Here is a 21420-nt window from a genome sequence, read left to right as displayed (position 1 = left end):
TGCTCAAGAAGAAACTTGAGACTTTGCTGATCTATACGAATCAAGAAAGGTCTCCCTACTAAGTATGGCCTCCATGTTTTCACTGCCCTAACCAATGCTAGTAGTTCCTTTTCATAAGTAGACAAGTGTAAACACCTTCCCTTAAGAGCTTCACTATGAAAAGCTAATGGCCTATTCTCTTGCATCATAACAACACCTATGCCAAACCCAAAGGCATCACATTCCACCACAAATGGTTTGGAAAAATCAAGCAAAGCAAGGACTGGAGAACTAGACACAACCTGTTTAAGAGCATGAAAAGCCTCCTTAGCCTGTTGAGACCAGTGAAAGGAATCCTTCTTAAGAAGGGCAATCAATGGAGTTGCAATCAGTCCATAGTCCTTAATAAACTTTCTATAATTAATAGCCAGTTAACCCTAAGAAGCCCTCAAAGCCTTTATTGAAGTAGGAATAGGGCATTGCTGCATTGCTTCAGTTTTCTTAGGATTTGTCCTAACACCCTAGCCAGAAATCAAATGGCCCAAATACTCCACTTCTTGGCACCCAAAAACACACTTGCTTTGCTTAGCAAACAACTTATTCTCAAGCAACATATTCAATACAGTCCTTAGATGAGAAACATGGGCTTCTAAAGTATGACTAAACACCAAAATATCATCAAAGAATACCAAAACAAACTTCCTTAGAAAGGGTTTAAAAATATGGTTTATCAAGGACTGAAATGTGGAAGGAGCATTAGTTAAACCAAATGGCATAATTAAGAACTCATAATGCCCTTCATGAGTCCTAAATGTAGTCTTTGGAATATCAGAATCCTTCATTCTAATCTGATGGTACCCGAATCTAGGTCCAACTTGGAAAAGATGGTGGCACCAGACAACTCATCCAAGAGCTCATCCACCACTGGAATGGGGTATTTGTCCTTAATGGTAGCCTTATTTAAAGACCTATAGTCAATACACATCCTCCAGCTACCATCTACCTTTCTAACTAGCAACACAAGTGAAGAGAAAGAACTTTGACTAGGCCTAATTGATCCAACTTCTAATAATTCATGAACTATCTTTTATATTTCAAATTTTTGGTAGTAAGGATACCTATATGGCCTTTCACAGATTAGAAGAGTGCCCTCCTTCAAAAAAATTTGGTGTTCACGATCTCAGAGAGGGGGTAAACTAGTGGGAACTTCAAAAACCTTGTTGTACTCCAAGAGTAGTTGATCCAAAACAGAATGCTGCTGCACTGGTAGTGGGGTAGAGCTACTACAAGTAATTTGTAATAGCAAGCCTTTATTCACAACAAGCTTAAAGAACTCTGAAGCCTCTTGAAAAATAGTTTGAGAAGGTTGAAGACCTCTTAACAATACAGCTTGTCCTTCAAACCAGAATTGCATAATAAGTAACTTGAAATCCCATTGGATTAACCCTAAAGAGTATAATCATTGGGTTCCCAACACTACAGCACAATCACCAAGTGGTAATACATTCAAGTTTACCTAAAAAAGGTACCCCTGAGTCTTAATGGAAACTCCATAACTGACACCTCTAGTCTTAAGCATTGCTCCATTAGCAACCTTAACTTCAAAGGTATCCCCTGTAGATAAGGGCAGATCCAAAGTTGACCAAGTAGACACATCTAGAAAATTGTGTACTACCACTATTAATCAAGATTACCACCTCCCTGTGTTTAATTCGACCCAATACTCTCATAGTACCAGGGGAGGGGTTGCCTAACAAAGCATAGAGTGTGATTTCAGCAAAATTGTTATTTACAACTGCTATACCTTCCACAGTGTCTGCATGCACCTTCCTTATAGCTGTTGTACCTTCCATATAGTCTGCATACACCTCCAATTGGTCTTCACCCTCTATTGACATCTCAGTCACCTGAAACTCTGGATCATACCTAACTAATCCTTCCATAAGAAAGATCCTTAGGGACTTGCATCGATGCCCAGCATGATACTTTTCTTCACAATGGAAGCAGAGGCCTTTCTTCCTTCTTTCCTCAATCTGAGAAGTAGGAAGCTTTTGGATTGGAAACTTAGTAATCTTTGGATCAATCTTGTCATTCTTGAATGCAGGCAGGGGGCCAACAATAGAGGGTTTTGCAGTATCAATCCATGGTTTAGTAATTTTCTTACTAGTGAAAAGATATTCTTCTTGAATCTTGGCAAGGACAAAGGCAAAACTAAAATTCTGTGGATTAAACATTCTAACAAGTAAACGGATTTCATCCTTCAATTCACTCAGAAAACAACTAAGTTTATGCCTTTCAGATAACTCTTTAATCCTATTTGACAAAACTTCAAATTGAGTTTTATAAGTGGATATAGAACCAACTTGCCTTAATTTTGTCAAAGATTCCATGGGATCATCATATGCCGAAGCTCCAAACCTGATATGCAAAGCTCGTACAAAGGCATCCCAGCTTGTAAATTGACTAGCTTCCTCAGTATCTTGAAACCAAACCAGGGCCTCATCCTCCATGTGATATGAAGCCAAAAGAATTTTTTGACTGGTAGGAGTATTGTACAAGTGGAAAAATTGATTGGCTTTATAGACCCACCCTGAGGGATTGTCACCTCTAAACCTTGGAAATTCTAGCTTTACAGCTTTTGGCATGCATCCGTCAAACCTTGCACTGTCTCTATTAATGTCTGTAGCACCGAAGTCATAGCATCCAACTTTTGGTGGATTTCTCGTATTTCCTGTTCGTGTTGATCAGTTGTTGAAGAAAGAATGTTTATCTTGTCATTGAGAGAAGAAAAAAGGATCAAGTTTTTGTCATGGTGACAGAGTTAGGCTCTAATACCAATTTGATAGAATTCAAAATTCTTGTAAGGAAAGATAATTCTTTCGAGGGAACTAGGCTTGCTTAGAGAAAGGGAGAGAGGGAAAGAGAGAGACAAATAGAGTGAATTAAGAAATAGTGTATCAACATTCATCATTTTTCTTATCATCTTACAATAGAGTACTAGGGCTGTAAACGAGCCGAGCCAAGCTTTATCGAGTAGTACATGTTCAAACTTGGCTTGTCAAGAAAAATAAAAAACTTGAGCTTGTGATAAGCCTAAAAATAGTGTTTGAGCTTGAGCTCGTGGAAAAGCCAAAAAGCTTGAGCTTGTCTTGGCTTGGCTTGATTAATTAGTCAAGCCAAACTCAAGTTTAATATCAAGCTCAAACTCTAAGTTTAATATCAAGCTCAAACTCGAGCTTAAGTCAAGTTTTTGAGCTTGAGATCTAAAAGAATTACATTATTAAATGCTTAAATCTCTAAAATTAAGAAAAAAGAAAAAGAATATAGTATACTTATTTTATCATGCATCTAGTCCTACTTATGATTAGTCATTATTCAAATTAATAATTTACATAATTAAATTCATTCATTCATCATTCCTTGTCTACAATTTCAGCAGTTGTTCAAAATATAATTTTTACACTCACGTTAGATGGTAAAGGACTAGAAAAATACCTATTTGTAACTATTATGAATGAAAAAATACTAACATATTTCATAACTTTACTTCATATGATTAATAGGGAAGGATCATATGTGGCCTACTTAATTATTTATTTATTTTTAAACGTAACTATAGTCTAAAGTAGTTCTCGATCAGTTTAAAGGAAGAAAAAAATTAAGGTAATATAGGTAGTGGTCTCATGTTGGCAATGTCATTATTAAGATATGTGTAATAAGTATATTTAGCTAACACATATAAACTTATAAATGAGTCTATGCTTGAATTGTTGTGTATCAAGCCTAATAGCTCACAAGCTTGTTTGTGAACAATTTTTTTTGCTTGAGATCGGCTTGTTTATTAAACGAGCATAAAACTAAGGCTCAAATTTGACTTATTTATAAACAAACAAACATGAACAAGCTTTTTAACGAGTCAAGCTTGAGTTATTCATGATCAGCTTGGTTCATTTATAGTCCTAAGTACTGCCTTCTTTATAGTTAATACAAATTATGTTACAAGTATTAACTAACTACCCTCTTACCCCTTCTGTTACAAGAAACTAACTGCCACAGCTGTCACAACTCCTATCACATTTGGTAGCTTTTTTGGTAGTATGTGACGCATGCTTAATTTTCTTTAACAAAATTGACAAACATGAGACGACTTTTACTAAAAATGCCTAGGGACCTTAAATTCTTAAGAGCATACAATAAATTAATACAAATTCGAATATCTTTTCTCGTTTTCTTCTTAACAAAATAAAGAATATTTATATTTATATTCACTTTTCTATTACTTCTACCAAACACATAATGGAAAATGGATAGCGTTATCTTCTCCATCCTCCTCCTATCTTTTCATTATTTTTATTTTTCTCATCTTCCCATTTTTTTTATTGTACCGAACTAACCCAAAAAATCATTTACATGGCCAAAGTAGTAGTAAAGAACCAGAACAGCAGTACTAATGATGAGAGGTTAGCATGGAAATATAATTATATACACAAAAATAGTAGGCCACAGTTACAGTGTAACACTAATAACACAGCTTTTCTAGACATAACCAATAGAAAAAATTAATTCCTGAAATCCCCAAAACCTTTCTTTCTTCCTAACTCTCTCACACACATACATAGCATTTGAAACTTTAGTTACAATCAGTCACCATTGTTCACAAGCATAATTTGGTTAACAACCTCCTTGTTAGGAAAAATTATCTTATGCGTCTGTCCTATGGACTGCACCTCTCACAGGCATGTGGGCCCCACGCCCATGGGACCCACCACGCCCATGGGACCCACATGCTTGAGAGAGGTGCGCTCCTAGGACGGGCTCACAAGATACCATCTCCCTGGTTAGGTGCTAATCACTCGAGTCAATAATGTTGTGTCTGCCAGTCACTGGTCAAGTCCATTATCTAGCCCCAGAAATGCAATTCTCAGCAACATCTTCTGTTGCAGGAGACTTATTATGAGGAACAACCTAAAAATGCAAGTCAGAGACGGACAATATTAGAATTCCTTGAGCATAACACAAGAATGGGGTCATCAACTATGAATCATCAGCATAATAATTAGGATTGGCCATAAGTATTCTTTTTTGCAATTTTATACTATCCAAAATCATATTTTCTATTGGCAAGAAAACTATTAATAAAATAAATCAATTAATCACATTACCTGATCATGGCTAGAAGTACTAGCTGTACTAGATTTTATCCTTTTTGCATTGTGCTTAGAGCTTTCCTTTTCTTCTTCAACAACTTCATCATCAACAAAATTCTGATCTGATACCTCTGCAAAAGCCAAAATAGTTTGAATCATTTTGGCACATAATAAGCATGAAACCTTCCTTCCTTTTATCTTTTCCCCCAAATTGTTAGCAGTTCAAGTTGAGGCATTCATTGGATGTGAAAAATGCAGCCATTTGCCACCTTCAATTCAACTTAATTGGCTCTATAAATCTGTTTTTCAACTGGGGTTGGCCACATGTATTGTTTTTCAAAATCCTTTTACTGTCATGCAACATTAAAAAAAACACACACACTCACACACATATAAGAGCTGGAAATTCTATTCATTTGAAAAAACTGCATATGGTAGTACTCATTGTTTAGCCAATGTGATATGGTTAGGCAAGCAACTAGAGCAAGATACAGAATATATATAATCAAAGATGCATGAAACAAAGGGTGTGAATTTAAAAACCATTCATGCCAACCAAAATATAAATGAGAATACCTGTGTTGTCGTCAACCAAATCTTGATGGCACGAATGGAATTGATACGCATGAATCTGGTTTGAATTACAAGTAGCTCTTCCACAGGAGGAGTAGGAGTTATTCCCAGCTAATCCTAAAGCTTGACTAGTGGATGCACCATTTTTTTGGACATCTGCAGATGCTACAACTTGGGTTGCACATGATGATCTAAAATGCTGAATCCAAGGATTTGCCAAAAGACTACGTGACCCATCTGCTGCTTTCTTCAGCTGAAAATCAGCTCTTTTAAAATTAACCTTTTGCCAACACCCACCTCGGAGAACCTTAAACTGTAAAAATAAAAAACATAACACACACTAATTAGTAAATAAACATATACACAAAAGGCCGTACCTAGTTCACAAAACCCACTTTGATACAGTCTTATCGCAAATTCTGGATAGACTAATTTTCACACTCTTGAAACCCCGGGCACATTTGCACTAAGTTTTGATCTTTCACGCACACAATATAGAAGAATTCACATAAAAGAAAAGGAGATAATTTGGAACCTGGCCAGAAGGGTTACGAGTGTTCAAATGCTTTTGCCTATTATCATATAACTCGTTTACAAATGATGCTTCCATAGACTTGAGATACAAACTGTGCTTCTCATCTGTCCAGTCTGAAGACCTGTCCGTCACAAGATTACCCTGACATATAATTGAGTATATAACACTATGATCAGAGACTAATTATAAGTGCTTCTTTCTTTTTAATTCTTTTAATTAAGAAAACATAATAAATAAATAAAACATAGTGCTTTGAAGTTTGAAATAATGACCAGCAAAACAATAAACAAAACCCCAATACAGTATCCCATATCATTTCATATCCACACTTTATTTTACAAATATATTATATTATATTCTCTTGCTAACAACCATTGGCTCTAACATAAAAAGGTTTGTTTCATAAGTAGCAAAGTCATATGCAACTACCTATAGTTACAAAGAAACACATCTATTTCTTTTCATTTTTTAAGATGAAAGTGTAACTACCTTAATCAAACCAATATTAAAAATTTTCCAATCTAACTTAGAAATAAAATATTACCCAACAACCCAATTCATCAAAAAACATATAAACATACATACAAAGCCCTAATCTTTCTACAAAACATGAATCAAAATCAAACCCCAAAAAAAAAAAAAAAAAAAAAAAAAAAAAACACCCAGATAAAGATTATTATATATAAATAGAAAATTACCAAGCTTGATGAAGCCCCGGCTGTTAAAGCATAGGAAGGTGGTGGACTTGACCCAGAAGCTCTTGATTTGAAATCCTTCATAATTACAGTAAAACCTTTGAGATATTTTCAGAGAAAAAAAAAAATTCAAAGAGAGAGAGAGAGAGAGAGAGAGAGAGAGAAAGTGAGAGAGATTTGGAGATATAAGAACCTGAAGGGCGGTGAGTAAGGAGGGGAGGGGGGGACAAAAGAACGTTACAGTTGTCACTTTGCTTTAACTACGTGTCATAGTGGGCCATGAGGTTGCCACGTAACAGCTGATATTAGAAGAAAAGAAAGCAAAGAAAGGCCAAGAAGATATTTTGTTGGATGGAGCATCCAAAATATCTCTTTGTCGTCTTTAAGTGTGTTTGGGACGTTACAAATAGAGAGAGAGAGGGGTTAGTTTTAGTGAGACTTTTTGAGTAACAAGGATTACGTGTCTATTGCCCATTTGCTTTTTTTTTTTTTATTGGAACAGTTTCATTTGCTTTTCAAACTGTCCCCACTTCATTTCAAAATATCCTCTTACATTATTATTTCATATCGGACTCAGCTTCTGTCTAGTGGTCAATGGTCACTCGACGCGTTGGATATGCGACACATATTCAAGACTGGACATGTGTCGCGTATCCAACGTGTCCAATAACACTGGCCACAATAATCATAACTGATATAAGAATATCTGCCAAGGTTAGGTAAAATAGGGTAATTATTGAGTATTTTCGAAATATCATAAATGCGTATTTTTTCTTCTAACATAATTATGTCTCACTAATTAAATTTATAATAGGACTCATAATTCATGTGAGAAGAGAAAATACATATTTATGATACTTTCAGAATATTCAATAATTTTACGTACAAATCAAATTTTTTTTTTTTTTTAGAATCATCGTACAAATGAATGTGAAAGTATAAAAACCCTTTACATTTTAGACTTACAATTTTAATTATGATGATTGGTATAATACTGTTTTTATATGAGTTTATTATTACTATTTATTTTATATATAATATATATTAGTCAAGCATGTTACTTTAATAATAACGTAATAATAAGATATAATTTCTTTTTCTTTCTTTTTTTATTAGATTTATTGTTTATTTTTTTGGACACCCATCACATTAGCTAGATTTTTACAGAATCACAATGCTAATACTATTCTTTTAACCCCAATGCAATTCTCGATGACCTAAGACTTTTTGACACTTTTCTCCCAAATAATGAGATTGTAAGTTCAAACCCCCTTGGATGTGTGTGCAAAATATTAATAAATAAAATATAGTATAAATAAATACTGTTTAACACTATTCAATTTTGTTTCTAATTTAGAATTGAATTGATTTTTGATTATAGGTCATTTATGATTTATTTTCCACCTCAATATAGCATTATCTCCCCCTTACTTAACAGTTTCACATTTATTAGGACCATCCGCTCTACTAGTCAGAAAAATACATTATGTTTTATGGGTCATACTAACGAGTGCCTTAACCCTTAGGGCACTCATTAATAATCCATTTTAGGAAAATTTTGATATCACTTTTATAGGAAATGAAAAAAACTGTCAAAATATTAATTACTTTTTTTTCATTTTCCATAAAAATTTTCTTTAAATGGATTATTAACCAGTGCCCTAAGGGCACTCGTTAGCATTTCCCATGTTTTATATATATGAGTTCTCCCCCTCACCTACGAGTGGACCTCACAAGTATGGAGTTTGCACTCATGTGAGGGGAAGAACTCATGCATCCGAAACATGATATACATCTTCACTTGTGGGGTCTACCTTCATGTGAAGGAGAAGACTCAAGTATCCAAAACATGATATACCTCCTCCTACAAGTTTCCGGAGCATAAGAAGTTTTTATTTTTTTATATTTAATCATTATTCCCAATAAAGGTACTCGTTAGCATTTCCCAAGTTTTATATATATGAGTCCTCTCCCTCACCTACAGGTGGACCTCACAAGTATGGAGTTTACACTCATGTGAGGGGAAGAACTCATGTATCTGAAACATGATATACATCTTCACTTGTGGGGTCTACCTTCATGCGAAGGAGAAGACTCAAGTATCCAAAACATGATATACCTCCTCCTACAAGTTTCCGAAGCATAAGAAGTTTTTATTTTTTTATATTTAATCATTATTCCCAGTAAGCTTGAGGAATGGATTCGTACTAACAAAACTGCCTAGGAATTCTACTTCATGAACCAGAGGTTGTAGTTTGACTCCTTTCTCTACTCAAGAAAAAAGTATATAATACTTTAAGAGTAATATTCTTTTCCATCATATAAATGGAAAAATTCGCCTCAAACTTCACCATAGATTTCATTGTTATATGAGAACATGAAGTATTGTATTATACTTCCAAAGTTCCAGAGTAGTATATATTTATGTGCACCCACGAGAATTTAGTAGTGAAAGAGAAAAAGGGTAAACTAAATACAAATATTCAAGAATGGTTGAGAATTGATTCTTTTCCTTAAGCCAAATTATCATTTTAACCTTTTTAAATGTATGACAATGAAAGAGCATAAGGAAGACTTGGTATATCCGCAGAGTGGGGCTTAAACCATCTTTGACGATAAAGAGTGAACATTGAACATAAATATCTACACAGAATAAAGGTACTTCAATGTTAAGATGGTCACTTATTAATGAGTGAACTGCAACTAGATCATGGAAATTCATAAAGGTATAATTCAGAATTCAAACAACCATAAACCATTGTACCCTGCCGTGATCAGTGAACATCCAGAGGAATATCTATGCAATGTTTCAACTTTCAACTAGCACCTTGTGGAATCACAACTGCACCACTTGACCAACATGCTATCAGTCCCCAGAGCCATATGTTGGGGGAAAACAAATAGCTCAATGCTGTTCTATTAGATTTTACTTTTTAACGAAATCTCAGCAACTGATTAATAGAAACCATCAACCCACAGATGAATTTACTGGGGTCCCTATGACATGAGTCGCTAATGACGATACGATTGTAATTGTGTAAGTTTCAAAATCAACAAATAACAATGCAAGCTCATCATAAGAGAGCTCATAGTACCAATGTCCAAAGCATTTATAGAAAAATGGAAGCTCATAATAAGATTGCTCTTGATACTGATGTCCAAAGCATTCATATGAAAAAATTGAATAAATTACAAAAATATATCCACTTCCAACCGACAAAATTGAATTGAATGAGGTGATACTATGTTAACATCGGATATACAGATAGAATCAAAACTATAATTTAGCCTTTTGCTTCGCAAGCAGGACGTTTTGAACTGAATTATTATTGGCTTTGCTGTGGCACTTATGCGATACAACATACTGAGGGGAGGGGAGAAACAAAGAATTGTGCTTCAAGATCATGACCTTATTCATGTTTTCACAGAGTGAAAATTTCACCAAATCATTCTCTCACTCTTGTGTGTGTTTGAAGAAAATATTAATACCCAATCCAATTGAAGCAGAACAGGAAGATATTTAAACTCAAGTTTCCTGCTTCTGCTCCCCCTCTGGTATCACAGTCTCTTGCAAGTCAATCCGACCTGTGTCAACAGCGGGGAAAGGAAAACAAGAAGTGACAATTATGGCAAATAATTAGCTTTCTGCTAGCTCAGAATCAACAAAACCAGAATAGAAAATTGTTAAGTTAATCACTTATGCAGGGTAAAAGAGACACTTGTAATGCTCCAACACCACCACCCCCACCACCAAACAGAACTGAAAAAGGGGTGATGGAAAGCCAATTAAATCAAGTGACAAAAAAAATTCACAATTATTGAAGTAACATGCTATGATTGGTGTTCATTAAAAGTGCTATCACAGTTTCTTGCAAGTCAATCCAACCCGTGTCAACAGCTAGGAAAGAAAAATAAGAAATGATCATTAAGGCAAATAATCAGCTTTCTGCTAACTCAGAATCAACAAAACCACTATATTGAAGAGTATGCAGAGTAGATGAAACACTTGTAATGCTCCCAAATAGAACAAAAAAGGAGGTGGAGGAATAAGTCTAGTGACACAGAAAACTTTACAATTTTATTTCACAACTATTAAGGCAGTATGTTATGATTGGTGTACATTAAAAGTGGTATCACTAGTGAGCCTAAGTGAAAGTAATGTTGTACCAATCACAACTCATCACCTCAGAAAGTTTTGCCAAAAGTGAAATTTTCTGTCTCTAGAATTGCTCGAGGGAAATACACTATTTGGGCTATTAGTAGTAATCCACAATAAAAATGATATTTTGGGATGTCTTATCTAGGATGTGAGTCATTATTCTGCTTGATCATGAGAAAAAGCGGAAGAGAAGATAAGAATCTGATGCCATGCTGATTGTTTGCAATTACCACTTGTGGGTGAGAAAAAGAGAGTAAAATATACTTTTTGGTCCCTGAAATTTGAGGTAACTCAAAATTTAAAAAGTTCAATTTTGGTCCCTTACATTTATAAAAGACGACAATTTAGTCCCTTAGTCTAACTTTTGTCTATTTTTGGCACGTGGCTAAAGGCCATCTGACATGGCATGGTTTTTAAGCTCACAAGGCATGCATTTTGACACATAAGCAAGCCACATGTACCTCCTTTCTCTCACTTCTCCCTCGCCTTTGGCCAACACCGCAAATCCTAGGGGTTGCTGTCCTCATTGTTAAAGCAAGAATTGCAAGCAAAGTTATCAGCCGGAGTGAAGAAGCTACCAGTTGAAACTACCAAAGGACTCCCATTTTGTCAAATACCACCAAAGCATTTTAACATTTTAAATCTATTGACAAGAAACAGATCCAATATTAACATTTTACATCTCATATTAGCTTCAAAAACTAGTGAAATTAACATGCCACAACATCAGATATTTTTTGTTTCGCAAAAATATAAATTTAGTTTCTAAAATTTGAGTTGGGTTCTATTCTAGTATCCAAAATTTGAAATTTTCCTCTTGGAGTCCTCAAAAAATTGTAAACACACTAAATTAGTCCTTTCGTACCCTTGACATTATAATGGCAAGGTTATGGAGTGACTGATTCAGTACATTACAATGTTTCGATACCACCATAACTTCAGATATGAATTGTGTTTTTTGGCCATAAATGGGTCGCATATGCCACATCTTTAGAGCACCTACATTTCTTTCCATCTGTTATCTTGCACCTACCTGGCTCTGGATCTGTACTGCTCTGACAACCTCTGGTAATTATTTTTTTTCTAGAAAAAACCACTACTACCCACTGCCCAACAAAACATTAAAGCACAAACCAAAGATTGTAACTTTCAAAGAATTGGTAGAGACAAAGTTAAACCCAGCCACATCAACCAGCAGAAAACTAAAAGCAACCAATCATGAAAAGATTGTAGGTATTGAATAACAAAAGGCACAAACTTCAACACACATATACAATCACATTGAGGAAACCCAAGACTAAAATACCAAACTGTCATTGAAATTTTAAAGACAAAAATCAGCATAGCCAAAGTGATTCATCAATACCTCCTACTTAGACCATCATTCAAATCTTCTAATAAGGGGAAAGTAAATGGTTTTCATAGACAAAGAACCATCAATAAACTCATGGTATGGAGCTTTAAAGAAATCCAATTTAATTTAACAAGAAGAAAAAATTCCCAAAAATTATAAAGGGTATGAAACCCTGGGAGTGACTCCTCTAGTTCTATAGGCAAGACCTATCAAACCTCAACCACCAAATCACCATTTCAAGCTTCAAAATAACAGCCATACCCAAGACCCATGATATCCATGCTTTATAATCATATCCACAAACAAGATCCATGATATTTCCTCTATGATCTGAACCAAAAATCCCCAACGTCCAAGATCTCACTAATGCAAAGCCCCTGGTCATACCAGCACCAAATTGTCATCACAAAGTGGCACTGCCCAAAGGGAGGATCAGCAGAGCTCAACCAAGGGAGTAGAGATATGAGAGAGAAAAGGGAACGGGTGAGAGGAAAAGAGAAAGAAGAGAGAAGAAAAGAATTGGTTGCATCAGATTAGACCTTGCCACCTCAAACAGCCATTACCAATGTAAGCTGAAAGTAAACAAAAGTTGGAATGTGGATTAAATATTTACTTTTCAAAAATTTGAGAGACCAAACCAAACTTACTCCAAATTTCAAGGACCAAAAGTATAATTTAGTCCTTTGTTATGGAAAACTACAGGATTTGTTACCGGTAAGGTATCAATATTTTCTTGCCACCTCCACAAACAGAATAGAGCAACTTTATCTTAATACCAAACAGAGCTTATCAAAACTGAAACTTAATCATACCTAACAAGGAAATTAGTGATGGGGCCTTCGAAGATCCATTTGATCTAAAATCTGTATCTGCAAACCATACCCAAGTTAATAAGTCTAGCTCCACTATTTATAAGTATCATGGAACAGTAGAAAAACTTAATGCTTATGCAAATTATCTGGAAGATTACAATAAGATTAACAGGATTTATGGCAAACAAAGACTTAGCTCTATTTCTGAATAAATTGATATAACTTTCAATTTTATGAACAAAAGAAAATGATCCACATCTATAACTTGTTTTATCAATCAAAAGACAGAAGTAGACAAAGAAAACTGGTATACAGCAAAGCCAAAAGGGCTGTTAACAAATATAGTGCATGCCCAATGCCACAAATTAAATATAATATTCACTAAATCTGCACATTGCTCAAGAAGCCATTATGTGATATATGAACACTAAGTCGGTATACTATGATGAAAAATTACCATTAGGAGACAGATATTCCCTAAATCAATTGTTAACAACTAATGTATCATCACATTCATGATGAGATCCTCTGATGCAACAGCATTTCAGATATATATGATGTGAAGGTGTGATTTTACATCATCAGAGTCCACATATGCAAAGGGCTATCACTAGTAATTCAGCATCACCAATTTTGGCTAGAAGATCCTTTTAAAACCCTAGGTTTATAACTAGAGCTGTACTTTTCTCAATATAAAATGAATGGTGCAAAAATAAAAATAAAAAATCACTTACAATACTAAGATGAGTGGTGACCAACAACCAATAGTACTTATCCTGATAGGCTAATATAACATTTCCCATCAAGGTTATAAAATCAACGCACTTAAATAATATTTCCATTGAATAGTCATATATACATATATATATATATATATATATTTCTTATGATTTTCATGCATAATCATAAAGTAGAGCTTTTCTAGAAATTCAGTTAATAACAAAAATTACAAGTGCATTTCTGTAGGTTTTAGGCCTTAAAGGAGGTTGGATTCCCTTAGCGAAAGATAAGATTTTGATGCAAGTTGACATTCCATGTCTTCATATACAAAACTTCTAGGTGTTCCCCACCCATTTCAATGTCCTTGCAAAACCAATTTTAATAGACACTGAAATTCAGTTCCTTTTGAATGAAAAGTCAATATACCTCCTTAAGTATGTTCACATTAAGCTGAATCAGCATCCTTCATTCATGGGGTCAAAAGTTAAGATATACCAAAATGACAAGAAATTTTAAAGGAAAGAAAAAAGAAATACAAAAAGGAGTAGGGTCCTTTATAATAGCACACCTGAACTTTCAAGTGCTTTACGGGCATCTGACTTCTTGAAAGTAAATCCTATGAAATTGTTATCTTTAGATGCCAACATCTGTAACATCAAATGAGAAAACCATGATTTCAAATTATAGTGGTCAAATTTGACATTAAGCAATAGTGCAAAAAGCTGATATTCTGCAAGAGATGTGGTTGATTATTGTACATAATTTAAGGATTAGGAAGAAAAAAGACAAATTTATTGCAACTATAAAGGAAGATAAGGAGTAAATTAATGGGGCCAGATGAAAGTCGAGCATCGCCTATAACATCGTAAAAAAGAATTAGTATCCCATTACAATTTCACAAATACTGTACTTATAATTGTTCAAATATTATGATTAATCCTAAATTTCAGCACAATATCCCCCTATCCACCTCCCAAAGAAAATGAATATAGATCTAAATTATTATTCTTAAATTTCTTTCAAGTTCACCATTTTCTCAAGGCTACCGTATAGACATAAAAACAAAATAAATAGAAAATTTCTGTAGCACTTCAGTTGGTATATGAAAGTAGTTAAAAAGTTCACTGAACTGGAAACTCGGATGACAATTAGCTGTTACATGAGAAAAATCTCAATAATATGCGCATTGCATGACATGTTCAACTTCAGCGTTTAGCAGTTCATCTAGAAACAAACCATTAAATTAATTGAAAGGATAATAGAAAGGGCTAGCAGAGATGGAAATTAATTAGTCTAGTTTTTATAGCAAGTTTTCTTTTAGATACATTTGCAACAAATTGGAGAAAGTATGAAGTCATTACCTTCCGCCAGGGTCCCATAGTTGGTATTGTGGATGGTGGACCTTCTACCTATTAAAAAACAGAAAAAGGAAAGGCTTATGAGAAACCTGTTTTCTTTCTTCTTCTGAGAAAGTGTGAAACCTAAGAGAGATGAAAAGGAAATAATATTTAATTCTCAATTGAACAATTTGAACCCTCTATACTATGGTTTAACATCTTGAATCTCATCTCCCCCCGGGGGGGGGGGGGGGGGGGAAGGGGGGGTGTGGGGGACTGAAAAGTTGAAGTGAGAAAAGAAGGGAACTTCCACCTCTACAGAATTTTAACCATTGGTAGAGAGAATAACTAATTTTCAGAGAATTTCAATATTCAATCATATTTTTTAAGAAACTGAAAATTTGAAAGGCTGTCTCAAGCAGATTTCTTATATGTACAAATAAATGTGTTAGTAATGTTTAGAAAGTTGTAAATGAGATTGGTTTGAGAAGAAGACCTAAAAAGACAACTTCAGCAAAACCAATACCACACCAATCAAAATGGAAAGGCTACAAGAGGAAGACCAAAAAGGACACAGGTTAGGAGTGAAAAATATGGTGGCCAGTTTAACAAAATTTTGGTTTTGAATAGCAATTGCACTTTGTGCAAAGACTCCATGTTCGGGACCCAAAAGTTGGAACTAAGGCTCTTCTTGAGTTTCAGACTAGAAGAATATCATATATTTACAAATATTATTGTAATAAAATACCAGAGCATCTATTCTAGTGTACTCACTTCAGCAAACTTTTCAAAATTCTGAGTGTCTAAGTCTCCATTTACAGTAGGTCTATATGCAGCTTCCATTTCATATAGCATGTCCCACTGAGTGCATCTGAACCATGGATGTGCCTGAGAAGACATTAATTTTTATGAGAACACTAATCCACTTATAAAAGTATAAATATGCTCATAGAAGTTTGGAATAGTCTACTACTATGTGGTGCAAATTATTTTAAGAGGCTATGAATGACAGTATTGTGTGCATATTTGACAACAGGACCATATAAAGAATCAACATTTGCTTTTAAATTTACATACGGTACAAACTATTTTGGAAACTCGACTTGATACTTTTAAGAAAATTAGTTTTTCTGAGATAGGTCATTCATTACCTTTATTTCTTCCACTCCTTGGGTGCCCAACCTTGTTTCAACATCACATAACAAATGACATATCAGATCCCTAGCCTCCTCTGATATTTTTGGTTCCTCAGGGAATTTCAAGCACGTTTTCCAATTGATTATCTGGTAAAAGACAAAATTGTTGCCTATTTGGAAAATACAAAGGATACGTAAGAAAAAGATAAGAACCACAAATTTAAATTTACCTTCCGGCATGTAATCCTTGGATCTTCAGAACAGAAGGGAGGATAGCCAATAAGCATCTCATACATGATTGCCCCCAGTGACCACCAATCGCACTCCATTCCATACCCCTTCTTAAGCAAAACTTCAGGTGCCATATAATCAAGAGTACCAACAGTTGAATAAGCCTGAAGAACATAGTTGTAATTGATAACATGAAACATGTTGAAATATTTCTCAAGAAAGAGGACATACAGAAAATTGGAAACCGCCAACAATCTTTTTTTTAACAGAATGTCACTGCTATGTTTGACATTGCACATGAGATATAAGACTGGAATTCACCATTAAATTACACACACATTCATTTATAAAAGAGAGTTCAGATAAATACCAACGCACGACGATTACGTTTCCATTGTTGTAATTGTTCCTTTGGCATCAACCAAGGGACTCTATCACAGCCAGGATGTCCTTCACTTTCAGATGTGGATTCCTGAGTGAATAAATCCTCATTTTCTAATAATATTGTTGAATATTTATCATCCAGTGGCTTGCACAAGCCAAAATCTGAAAGCTTCAAATGTCCACTTTTATCCAGTATCAGGTTATCTGGTTTTATGTCCCTACAAGCAAGGTACTGCCAAAGTAAGCATAAGCTTCTAGTACTTGAAAATAACTAGATACTGGATAAATGTATGTCTGTCTACAAAAGAATAGCGAAAACTTCATCTTGATCTCTGACTCAAATCCACAAAAGTTCAGTCCAACTCAAGTTTTGGCCTGTTTGGCCATGGGAAAAGCAAGACACCACCTGATGACAGGTATTAAAAAAATATATACAATATAAAAAATAAAAAAAAAGATATTGTTTCTTTTTTTTCTTTTTCTTTTTCTTTTTTTGATACAAGATAGAAATTCTACTCTAACCTAATCTAAGTGTATATGTGTGTGAAACTCCCTCCTGGAGAACCCGGCCCTTGACCCCACACTCCACAATCACTTATACTTGTGGAGTGACCATCGCACCAAGGGTGCACAATGGTAGATGTTGTTTCTTATTGTTGAGTGATTTGACAATGACATAATGGAAAGATCACATTAAATACTGTCCTAATGGGCATTGGAAGTATATTACTTGATGAATTTTATGAATATCTTGACCTGATCTGTCAGTTAAGAATATGGAAAAATCAGGGGTTCCAATTTACGAAGGACAAAAGACAACAGCAAGTATGGCACACTCAAAGGTTAAGTCATAAAGAGGAAGATGTTGGGCAATGTATATGAGATTCTAAATGAACTTGAACCATATTTATAACAATAAATGTCATTAAATATTTCATAACAGTTAAAATATCATCTATAAAATTTTCTGAGTTTTATTTTTTGATAGATAATTAATACAAATTACAATGTCTTATTTTATGCAATTGTCTAGCAAATTGCTCAGCTGGGCTCAAGCCAGAATTAGGCTCAGCCTAGCAATGCTTATGACAAACTTGCAGCCTGCTGAGATTATCCAAGACCAATATTCAGGCTCCGAAGTGAAATAGCCAGGGTCTGTTTAATATGTAATATATCTTGTTTATGCCCTTTACAAGCCAGTAGACTGATACCTATCCAGCTTTTTGAGACTGGACAGGTTAGGAGTGTCAGAGAAGTTGGACCTACAATTTTCACATATCCAATCATATGCACAAATCTAGTAACACTGGTGTATGAGTACTAGCAACTATAGGATGAGCACAAATTGATAAATATCATACCTATGAATATATTTATGCAGATGAATTGAGTGAATAGCTAGAATGCTCTCTGCTATGTAAAATCGTGCAACATCTTCAGAAAGAATATCCTCTCTCATCAGTAATGTCATAATGTCCCCACCCGGTAAATACTCCATGATAAGGTACAAGAAATCAGAATCTTGAAAAGAATAAAAGAGTTTTACAATGCACCGACTATCAACCTCTGCAAGCAAGTTCCTCTCTGATCGAACATGCTCAACCTAAATTGTGGAAAGAAGTAGAACAATTAATGCATAACCTGCTGTGCAAAGAGTACACAACTAATCAATTCTAGACATTTATTGCACTAAAGCATCAGATCGTAAACTTCAATTTTATTTATTTATTTTTTTTCCATGTATATCTGAGGTTTAATATGAATTTAGTTTTTGAAACCTCAGCTAACATTTCATTTTTACTTTCATTCATATTTTCTTTTGAATTTTATTGCAAACAGGGGTACTCAAGGTAACTTCTTACTAATATGCATGCAGAATGTTATATCATTTTGTTATATCAACAAAAAGATATAACATTTAATGTTAAGAACAGAACAAGAAATATTTTTTTAAATGCGGCTCTAAGTACATATCAATCATCAAACTACAAAATACACCAACTGAAACCAATATTGAAGACATCACAGTAGAAACTTTAGTGGGTTAGGAGATAATGAAGGTTGCTGCAATAAAAGGATCAATGTACAATTGTACATTACAATTTAGTTATGCTATTAGCAAAAGATTTGAGACTAGTCACCTGTCCACGGCTAAGCATCTCTGATTTCTTCAATTTCTTCATTGCATAAATCTCTCCCGTACCTTTAGCTCGACAAATTCTAACCTGCATTTTATTGGACACATGATGGATAAGAACAATGCTCCCTGAAAACTACATGCATCTTATTTTCCTATCTATATATTCCAAAGGAACTTACGCAATCAAAAACATGCCAAATAAGGTCAAGAGTCAATTAAAATAATGACCAAAAACTAGGTACATTTTATATAACTCTCAAAAGCATACTACATCTTATTAGAAAAGGAAAATCCGAGAAAATGAATATTGCCATATTATGAAGTTTTCGCTTTCTACCTCGCCAAATGCACCTTTACCAATTACAGTTAATTGCTCAAAGTCATCAATTCCGACTTTACGTCTCTGCAGCCTCATGTATTCTGTTTCTTTCCGCTCCAAATTTCTCAGCATCTCCTCTTGTTCCTCACTTGATACCTGAGCTTCTTCCGCCTTAATTTGAAGCGCCCGCCGCCTGAAACATAGTAATATGAAACTAAATTACTAAATTTATAATAAAATAAAATAAAAAAAGGAACACCCTAATAAGGAAAGTAAAAAAGGTTAAACTGAATAATTCCCAGTTTCTGAAATCCCAAACAAAGCTTTAATAAAAGACTAAACAAAGACAAATACATTACCAATCATGACCCAAATCTTTTTGTACTAAAAGTACAACTTCCAACAACACAAATATGCCAAAGCTAGTCACTCACAAAAAAAAAAAAAAAAGGAAAAGATACTTGTTGTGATGCACATATATAAACAAAAGCAAAGCATATACAAGGTACACCTACAAGGGCCACATTTTCTACTATACACTAAAATCTGTATTTACACTAATCAAATCAATCAAAATTAACAACAACAACAACAACAAAAAATTGATAAAAAATAAAATAAAAATAATCTGGACCTTTCTTTGCGATCCTGAAGTCCTTGGAGATAGTTCTTGTAGTGATTCTCAATGAACTGTTTAGCCGCCGCGGCTTTCTGCCGGGTAACGGGTGACGAAACGGACACATCCGGACCCGAATCCAATCCGACCCGATCCGGCTTCATGTTCAGAGCACCTAACCTCACCGTTCCATCACCACCGTCCATTTTTTGAATCTCGTTTCTGAGCTTCAAGGAGGATCAACTCAGAAATGATGCATTTCAAAGAAAAAAAAGAGAGAGAAAGAGTGTGAGGAAGGTTCTACAAAAAAGTCATAATTATCGAGGAGAGATCTAGGGCGAGTTAAGTGTTTGTGAAAATGACACAAAGAAAGAGAAAGAGATATAGAGGTTTTCGGAGTAGGAGTAGTAGATTGGGAAGACAGCTATGAACTCGCATATATATACGCCTCGCTAGCCTATCTGTTTTTTCCTTTTTTTTCTTTTTTTTTTAGTTTAATATTAAATTCTCTGTTTTACTTACTTGGAATGAACTGGAATCTTGATAGCATTTTGATTGGGTTTTTGAAGCTTTCAAGTTGTGTCGGCGGACATGTGTAAGTTGAAAGAGTAAAAAAAAAAATTGGGGGGGCGTGGAATCTACGCTTCCACGTAACAAGGTTTTGTGAATGGGTGGTGTAAGGTACGCGGTAATTTGGGAGGTGGGGATGAAGTGAAATGAGAGTTGAAAGCATGGAAACCAAAAATGCTTCTGTACAGTTGGATTGGAAATTGGGATAGGAATAGAAAGTGTGAAGTGGCGTTGGGTGGGCTGGGTCTGGGTCTCTGAATTCTATAAAGGGTGCGAAAGCAAACTGGAATTACTGCGTTGGAATTTTCTTTCTTTGTTGGCTTTTGATTACCTGGACCGCTAGACCGTAGACTTGGATCACTTTTTCGTGGTCCTGGGGGTTTAAAGTATTCACGGCCGCGTAGAATATACAAACCAAAAAAATAAAAGTAATTATGAATTTTAATTATATCATCCCAATAAGTGTAATTCTTAAGTACTCTTTGACTACGAATAATAGTATTTTATTTTATCATACTAATAGTGGGGTTTATCTATTAAATTTATAGTAAAAATCGTCATAAATATGAGAGAAAAGAATATCATTTCTTTGTACTTTAAGAGTATCTAAGAATTTTCTCAATAATAATCCTGTCTAATTTTTTGTGTTATTCTACTAAACTAAATACTTTGGAAATCAATCCAGTTGATCTAATGGAAGATGACTTTTAATT

General features: G+C 34.6%; 2 protein-coding genes across 3 annotated transcripts; both read right to left on the bottom strand.

The window, feature by feature from the left end:
* Window positions 1-4440: 4440 nt before the first annotated feature.
* Window positions 4441-9812, bottom strand: LOC126693700 (cold-regulated protein 27). Its single transcript, XM_050389839.1, has 7 exons — window positions 9757-9812; window positions 7123-7183; window positions 6933-7007; window positions 6235-6375; window positions 5703-6012; window positions 5142-5257; window positions 4441-4944 (listed from the first exon to the last, which is right to left on the bottom strand). Exons 1-7 carry the CDS (start codon window positions 9810-9812, stop codon window positions 4876-4878), a joined length of 828 nt encoding a protein of 275 aa, XP_050245796.1. The 3' UTR covers window positions 4441-4875.
* Window positions 9813-10018: 206 nt separating this feature from the next.
* On the bottom strand, window positions 10019-20917 carry LOC126710622 (uncharacterized). Of its 2 annotated transcripts, XR_007649701.1 has the most exons (13): window positions 20156-20917; window positions 19540-19714; window positions 19204-19287; window positions 18424-18665; window positions 17049-17280; window positions 16678-16842; window positions 16463-16594; window positions 16086-16199; window positions 15336-15383; window positions 14543-14621; window positions 14401-14437; window positions 13255-13311; window positions 10019-10514 (listed from the first exon to the last, which is right to left on the bottom strand). XR_007649701.1 is itself a non-coding variant. In XM_050411188.1 (12 exons), the coding sequence occupies exons 1-12, from the start codon at window positions 20341-20343 to the stop codon at window positions 10456-10458; spliced, it is 1575 nt and encodes a 524-aa protein (XP_050267145.1). In that variant the 5' UTR covers window positions 20344-20916; the 3' UTR covers window positions 10019-10455. The 2 variants fall into 2 exon arrangements, 1 of the variants encoding a protein (XP_050267145.1); XM_050411188.1 differs by lacking the exon at window positions 14401-14437 and having other exon boundaries at window positions 20156-20916.
* Between the last annotated feature and the right edge of the window lie 503 nt (window positions 20918-21420).

Source organism: Quercus robur, chromosome 2 (genome assembly GCF_932294415.1).
Source record: "Quercus robur chromosome 2, dhQueRobu3.1, whole genome shotgun sequence".
In the NCBI taxonomy this organism is placed as follows: domain Eukaryota; kingdom Viridiplantae; phylum Streptophyta; class Magnoliopsida; order Fagales; family Fagaceae; genus Quercus; species Quercus robur.
Note: the sequence above shows the minus strand (reverse complement) of the source record. Positions and strands in the feature narration are given on the sequence as shown.